Source organism: Triticum dicoccoides, chromosome 7B (assembly GCF_002162155.2).
Source record: "Triticum dicoccoides isolate Atlit2015 ecotype Zavitan chromosome 7B, WEW_v2.0, whole genome shotgun sequence".
NCBI classification, from domain to species: Eukaryota; Viridiplantae; Streptophyta; class Magnoliopsida; order Poales; family Poaceae; genus Triticum; species Triticum dicoccoides.
In genome coordinates, this window is record NC_041393.1 from 553,039,655 (window position 1) to 553,047,728 (window position 8,074).

Here is an 8,074-nt window from a genome sequence, read left to right on the forward strand (position 1 = left end):
TTTGGGGCACTCGAAAAATGGAAAATGATTTTTTGTGCAAAGAATATAAAAAATCCCTTTGTCGATACTGTTTACTATTCCAAGATGTAAACTTTTGTAGAGTATAAAGAACTCATTTTGAACAAATATAAAGAATATAAAGAATATCATTTGAACAAATATTTGTTAGGTCTTTTACAAAAAAGAACTCATTTTGAGCACTAAAAAATGGAAAATGATTTTTTCGTGACCTATTTAAAAGGTCATAAAGTCTTCAAATTGTTTGTTGCGTTCTGATTGGTCTATAGGCATATCACGCGGATCATGCATCCGACACCGTCGGATGCTCCGGGATCCAACAGCGGACCTCATCCCCTCACCCTCTCACCCACGTAGCCCTCTCACCCCCCTCACCCACGCAGCCCCCACTCCCCACCGTTCCAACCCTAGCCCCCACGCCCCCACTCTCCCGCACCCGCACCCGCTCGCCAAACCCTAGCCGCCGCCACTGCCATCCACCTCATCTCCCCAATCCAGATGGAGATCCAAAGCCCTAGGCCGCTCTCCCCCGCTCCACCTCCGTGTCCATGGCGACAGACGCCTCCCCCCTCCGGCGCGCAAGAGCCCGGGGCCTCAGCCGGCGACGGATCCCCCTGAAGACGACACCCACCGCTGCCGGCAGGGTACATCTTCATGTGGAGCGGTGAGACCAGGCCCGAGTGCTTCAGGTACAGGGTGTTGGGCCTGCCGCGGGGGAAGCTGGACGCCGTCTCCCGGATCAGGCACAGCGCCGCGCTCTTCCTCTACGACTTCCACGCCAAGTACCTCTACGGGCCCTACCGTGCCAAGACGATGCACGCGCTGCTGGCGGGGCTCGGCGAGGACGACCGCCGAGTGGGGCTGCGCAAGACGCCCAAGCGCGTCGCCAAGGCCTTCCGCGACGACACCCGAGGTATAACCCGTGGATCCCTTCCCTTCGTAATTGCGCATGCTCGCGTTCGTTCCCTGTTCGTTCCCTGGACTTAGCTCCCCCGCACTATCTAGAGTCGTCAAGCACCAGAGCGACGCCGTTTGTGAAATGTCAGTACTTGCGTAATCTGACTAGAACTAGATTTTGGTGGTTTTCGTTTGGTAGGACTTTTTAGATGTATTCTTTGATTTCTTTCTTTCGTAGCAAGTTGGTGGTATGTCAGTACTCGGTAGTATGTCTCTTGATATAGTTGGCTCTTGCAGATTGTGCTGCTTGTCCAGATACTGGAATCTTAGGTGCTAGGTTGACTTGCTGGTTCACGGGTGACTGCTATTTTTAGGATTTGGGAATCATTAGTGGGATCAGACGGCATATTGCTATTGCCAAAAATAGTGTGATGTCATTTCGCTTGTATGCCATACTCTCGCACCAAGTCTTGGTATATATATGCTGATCTCATCCCATGTTGAACCTGAGCTCAATAATTTTGGGAAATACTGAGACATCAGATAGCCTATCATCATCTATACATAGCTGCTAGTTGACTTTGTCATCTTGTAAGCGCTCTAGGCAGTGTCTCGAGGGTGAAAAATATGAGAACAAAAAAGAATTACTGGATTAATTTACAACATCCATCCTTTACTTCGTCCATGTCATTGTTGTTTACCCCTGGGAGTATTTTTAACTTGAAAATCTCTGGTGAACTGCCATTTGGAGTACATTTGCTTGCTCTGTTAATTTTTTTGGGTTACTCCATCTTGCTCTATTAAGTAAAATTTGATATGTGGAGTAGCAACAGTAAGCTAGACCCTCCATCTTGCTTTGTACATAGTCAAAGCTACTCCAAGTTATCAGCACTACTGTTAACTTCTCAATGTGCTTGGATTACATTTAACTTGTAGTACTCTAGTAATTTTGCTTAGAGTATTTAACAAGATTGAACTGTACAGGTGTGGAGTAATTTTACTTGGAGTATTTAACAAGATTGAACTTGTCAACATTTAAAAGTATTTTTAGTAAGTATTCTGAACATGCTTCTGGACCATCATCACCCTCCTCTATGCAGGATGCATGTATCACACTTTGAATCAGCCTGTACTGGCCTCAAAATAACACTGTGCGTACTTGTTCACTACTTACTAGATTGATGAATCAATCAGGATGCATGCTGAAACTTAAGATTCAGGCTTTTTTTTGGTTCTGTACCTGTTTGGTTACGTGTTGAGATGATTTCTTGTATGGATGATGATTATGTGATGTCCTGTCCAATAGTATGTCAATCTTTTCCATGTCTACTTTGCACGTCACAGCTACACGATGAGTAGTTCTTTTTTCAGTGTTTGTGATATTTCTTCTCTGAACCATGGAAAGAAATGTCAATCCTGAATGTTTGCTTGTTTTTTTAAGGCATGAATATTTCTTCTCTGAACAGTATGTCAATCCTGAATATTTCTTCTCTGAACAGTATGTCAATCATGAATATTTCTTCTCTAAACAGATGCAGAGGCCGCTGTTCTTCCTCCGTACAGCCGGGGGCGATGCAAGCACCTGACGCCCACGTCCTCAACTTTAGCAGTTCAGCAGGTATTGTTCTGTCCCTCGCCATCTATACTTGAAATCCCTTGCATCCATCTCATTACACTAGCTAATATATTACAACGGAATGAATCAACTACTCTCATGGTCTATCCCATCCCATCTAGTATTATTTACTGTCTATCTGTCTATGTATTTACTCTGAACAAAATTCAATCTGCACATCTGTATCTGCATTGCACAAGTACAGATACATCCGCCCCTGCTATTTTCTTGTTATACATTACATAGATGCATACATGCGCCAGGCTATTTCTATGTCTGTTTGTCTGACCTCTCAAGCATGCATATCTCTTTCGTATGTACTGAATTTTTTAACAATTTCGTTTTCCTCATACTTACAGGATGTTGCGCTTGCTACTCACGTTTTCTGATGCCGCAACAAAGGACTATATGTGGTTTCTTCAGTGGGGTTGTCGCTGTCGCTCCTCATGTTCAATAACGTTTCAGCTCTAACTTGGTTATACAGCAGTTCAATTCAGTCAATCTGTTGGAACTAGTTTGTCTATTACTTGTATACATATTTTATATCCTGCCCTATGCCCTTGTCGACTTGCTTAGGTACATAATTTTTATGTCTTGCAATCTGGTATTGATGATTGTCAATGTATTCATGTATACCCCCTCTCTCTCTCTATTTTTCTGTCAGTAGCTAGTAGCATAAGTTGGAGCTGGTTGTACCAGGAACTTAATCTGCATTTATTCAACCAGATCAAGTACAAGTACATTAGTTCGTAACCTGCTATTAATACATCTCTTATTCATAAATTTCCTGATTGGTGATGTTACTGTAGATATGATGTAGGTTCAGTGCTTACTATTTTTTGATTTGATGCATGTTACCTTCGTTTCTGTCTATGCCTTCTTTAGTGTTTTGCCAGCTAACTAGTCTATTGGTCGTTTTGAAATATGAAGATGCTGCATGTAAGCACTATTGCTGGCAATTTGGCACATCATATTAGTCTTATCCCATGTTTTGTCACTAGCATACACTACAATCCCTTGCCCTGTCACTACCATACACTACAGTTTTATTAAAAGGGGGCATATCATTTGCTCTATATAATAGTGCTGATTTTGCGCTGATATGAACTTACAACAGTATTACATTGTAGTGTTTTCTGCATGTTGTTGTATCACTAGTTTCATGTTGCCTTCTCATTTGAACATATTACTTGTTTTTGTTTTTATCCTTGATTAATATCAATTGTTGTATTGTAGACTTAAAATTGTGGTGGTTCCTCCTTTACAGAAGCTCAAGTGTGAAGTCGTGAAGTGTGAAGCAAGTGTGAAGCAAGTGTGAAGCCAAGTGTGAAGCCGTGAAGTCCAACTCATTGTAGCATATCTGTGTTGTAAAGATTGTAATACATTTATTTAGTGGTATATTTGATGAATTTTATGCGTTCTTTGTTCTATTTGAAATATTGATTATGTATGTGATTTGAAAACTTGTGGAATGGAAACTTGTCCAGTGAGGCCACTTATGAAAATAATTTGTCAAATTTGTACATTTCTGACATGTGGGACCAATTTGAGAGATGAACATGACAGGTTGGACCCATCTGACTAGTGGGACCAGCTTGAATATATAATAGTTGAAAATAGAAAATCAAAATAGAAAATCAGTAGACTAAAAGGCCATGGCCCAAAAACAAAAAGGCTGCAATGTTGGGCTTGGTCCATGAAGCTGACAAAAAATTCTTAGGGAAAAAATATAAATGGGCTGAATTAATGGGCCCGGCCCATATAAACACTGAATTGGACCGGGCTGAATCTTGTGCCACATCAGCTTGCCACACTGGATACCTACGTGGACTGGGGAGGCTGCTAGTGACCAAAACGCCACAGTAGGAATATTTTGGTCATAAACGTCCATGACCTTCTCACAGAGAAGGTCGCTATAGTCAGTTTACGACCCTCAACTTTTGACCTTCTGTTTTTGGTCACAAAAAGGTCGCAAATGAAAAACTATGACCTTTCAGTGACCAATAGTGGAGGTCACAAGATAGCATATTTCTTATAGTGAAGACAATATGGACATTTTGGTCCTTGTTGATACGCTTCCAATTCTCCCCCAATGTGAGCTTCTCAAACATAGTTATTAAGTAATTTATATTGTTTATTTCAAAATAGTTGACAACTTATTTCCATTGACAGCTTATTTTCATTCTTCAAAGAATGTGCGGAAGATGGTCTACAAAACCAACTACACCGATGGTTCCGAATTAACTTATAAGGAGAAAAACCTTCTGATCGCATTTTGTACTGATCTTGAGAATTACAATATCTACAATCAAACTCCTCAACATTATGGTCAATACGTGCAACTAGTGCACATGTTGAACTACGGTAACTACTATGGAGATACCCTGGTAAGATTTTTTACTATTACGACATCCGTGCATCTTTTGCATACTTCTAAAACTAGTACATCATTGCTAACTACGAAGTTATTACTATGTTTTTCAATAGATAATCCCAAATGATTGTGTGCCTCATCTGATGTATCAGCATGGTCTCCTTGATGTTTTGAACATACAACCAGGTCATCCTATGAATCTCAACTGTCCATACCGTATTTCTAAAAGAAGTGGAGACATGACAATCAAAGAATGGAAAAAATGTATGGACAGTCGTAAGGAGGTTCTTGGAAGAAAAAGGAAGTGAAGCGCAAGAATTGGAGACAGGATGATCTCCATTCTCCATAATGGAGAGTCAGGGTCTATATTGTTTTATGCTATTTTACCTTAAGGGTAATTAGGTCCTACCTGATACTGATGATCATGTGCTAAGAACAATTAAGTAGGGTTGGTTCGATGACTATGAGGATGATGATCGTATGACTTGTTATTAATAACGAGTAGAAGTTGTATGATTATGCATGATTAGTAGGACTTGTTATTATATATGATGATGCATGATGTGAGCATGAAGAGTTATTATATATCAGCAGGTGAAATGAACATAGCAGTAGTGTTGGTAAACCAAGCACGGAGATATAAGAGAGGACATTTCTCTCTATTAGCTAGCTAATAACAACCTAAATTAACCCCGAAACCCCTAAACCAGCCCCTTTCAAAAAAACTCAGCTCCAGCCAGCTGCTGACGCGTGGAAGCCTTTTGGTCCCGGTTTATGTCACCAACCGGGACCAAAGGCCCCCTGCCCGGGCTGGCCGCGGTGGCCACGTGAAGGCCCATCTGTCCCGGCTCGTGTAAGAACCGGCACTAAAGGCCAACGACATTAGTACCGACCTTTTAGTCCTGGTTCTTAAACCGGGACAGAAGGCCCTTACGAACCAGGACAAATGGCCCTTTTTATACTAGTGCAACCCTCTTCATGCTGGCTATGGACATGCTCCAGGCGATGCTAAATGGGGCCACCTGACAGAATTTGCTCGCAAAAAATGTCTTGGATAGTAGAACTCTGAGGGCTTCTATATTTGTCAACGACGTTGCACTCTTTTTCACACTAGAAACAATGGATCTACGGGTTATCTCGACCATCCTTGAGTTGTTTGGTGATGCTTCCGGGCTCCGAATTAATTTTCAAAAGAGTACGATCACTTGTATCCAATGTGGGGACGACCAAGCTGCTGAGGTTGCTGATTTCTTCCACTGTCAGAACCTTCAATTGCCCTTCAAGTAATTGGGGTTGATGCTCTCAATCTACAGTCTGAAGAGGCGGGACATTCTCCCGCTCATCGACAAGTACTCCAACAAGATGAAAGGTTGGAAGCCTAAGTTGTTGGCACCAGCCGGCCGGCTGACCCTAACGAGCTCGGTTCTTATGGCCATGCCTGTTAATTTCATGTATGTTCTCTCTTTACCGACTTGGGCGCTCAAGATCATTTATAGAAAATGTAGAGGCTTTGTTTGGATAGGTGAGGAGGAAATCAATGGAAGCCACTGCTTGATGCCATGGGACAGGGTATGTCGTGGTTCTAAGGCTGACAGTAGAAAGGGGGGTAGGTATGGAGAGGCAAGATCTCAGCTATGGTGAAACACATAGGATTTACGAGTTCAGACCCTTCTAATAGCCCTACATCTTGGTGCCCGGAAGCGGTCGATTGAATTATATGTGTGTGATGTTACCGGGGGTGTGAACCCTTGTCCTAGAGGAGGGGGTGGCTTATATAGAGTGTGCGAGGACCCCAGCCATCCTCCATTACAAGGGGATTAATGTACATAAAGTAGGGGCGTTACTGGTAACGCCGGCCTTAAGTGTTATTTATGACCTTAAAGACTATGGAGTGAACGCCTGGCCGTTGCAATGCTGAGTGACTCCTGATCTTCGGTAGGTCGAGTGACTCCTTGACTGGTCGAGTGGCAATAGGTAGGGGTCGTCCGAGTAATATGACTGGTCGAGTGAATTGCACTCGACATCATTGGCTGGGCGTCCCTTGTTGCCTCTTGGACTTCTTATCTTCCAGGGTAGTGGCCTTGGGTAGGACGTATAGGTCAGGCCTATGACCCTACTCTAGGTCTGTATCCTCATTAGTAGCCCATGAATGGATTAAGGTTCGAGTGGAAAGTAAGTTGAAGTCGAACTTGTTCTGAGCTTTGCACCTTGCGAGCATTTTCTGCAGGATGGGAAACTCACGTTGGTACTTCAGCTCCGATTCAGTCGCCTTGATCCATTCAAAAAGTTGCCGATGTTGACACCAGATTTTGACACGGACAATAACTTATTTAAGATGGCCTCAAATGGAGAAGTGGTCTTCATGAAAGAGTTCCGTATTGTTGATATGAACATCTTTGAAGTTTGGGTCATCACCGTCCGATTTCATCTCGAAGGCCGAAACTGTGCTCAAAGTACTAAGATCTTATATTCAGAGTACAGTTTGGACGATTAAGCCCCCAAGACGACCTCAAATGGAAAAATGATCTACACGGATTGTCTTCGTCTCGTCGAAACAATTGATTCTGATATAAAAATCATCCAAATCCAAGTTCGTATGAAAAAGTTAGAGCAATCGGAGTGCATCCCTACCACGAGGCGAAATATGGCGCGCCCCACCAGACACCATGTCTGATTGGTAGCGCGAGTAAAGAGATCTTTTGCGCGAGCTATTTGACCCTCAAGATAACCTCTGATAAAAAAACGTTCAACATGAAAGTTGTTCGTATCGTCGAAACGGTCAAGATTGCTTTTGGACTCGTTTCCATTCGAGATAGTTTACCACCACAAAAAAGACCCGCAAGGTGCAGCCAGTTTAAACCGAACAGTTTTGGAAAGTTCGGACAAGACCAATCCGAATTTGACTAGGGTTTTGGACGTGAATCCAAGCCTTTTCCTTGCACAGGAAGTCCAGCCGCCTCTTATATACCTAAGAGGTGACGGCCGATTGAATAACAACACACAATCGCAAAACCCATCTACTTTTTATCCTAGTTTTACATCTCTCCCTGGTTATTTCTCTCTCGTTCTTCGTTCGTTCTTCGTGTTGAAGGGCAGCGATCCTCGAGGCTCTAGGGGCGGGCGAACTGGCCTAGGGCAGCCCATAGCCGTCACGTCCAGATGGGGTCCCT

General features: G+C 43.1%; 1 protein-coding gene across 1 annotated transcript; it reads left to right on the forward strand.

Annotated features, from left to right (window-relative positions):
• Positions 1 to 444: 444 nt before the first annotated feature.
• Positions 445 to 4,009, forward strand: LOC119341088. The gene is made up of 3 exons (XM_037612982.1): positions 445 to 931; positions 2,448 to 2,533; positions 2,890 to 4,009. Exons 1-3 carry the CDS (start codon positions 673 to 675, stop codon positions 2,917 to 2,919), a joined length of 375 nt encoding a protein of 124 aa, XP_037468879.1. The 5' UTR covers positions 445 to 672; the 3' UTR covers positions 2,920 to 4,009.
• Positions 4,010 to 8,074: the final 4,065 nt, after the last annotated feature.

What these genes read in the sequence shown, in the direction of transcription:
- LOC119341088 (XM_037612982.1), top strand. Translation starts at nt 673, where the DNA reads ATGTGGAGCGGTGAGACCAGGCCCGAGTGCTTCAGGTACAGGGTGTTG. An exon ending in CTTCCGCGACGACACCCGAG is followed by an intron (nt 932 to 2,447) that starts GTATAACCCGTG and finishes TTCTCTAAACAG; the next exon opens with ATGCAGAGGCCGCTGTTCTT. An exon ending in CAACTTTAGCAGTTCAGCAG is followed by an intron (nt 2,534 to 2,889) that starts GTATTGTTCTGT and finishes TCATACTTACAG; the next exon opens with GATGTTGCGCTTGCTACTCA.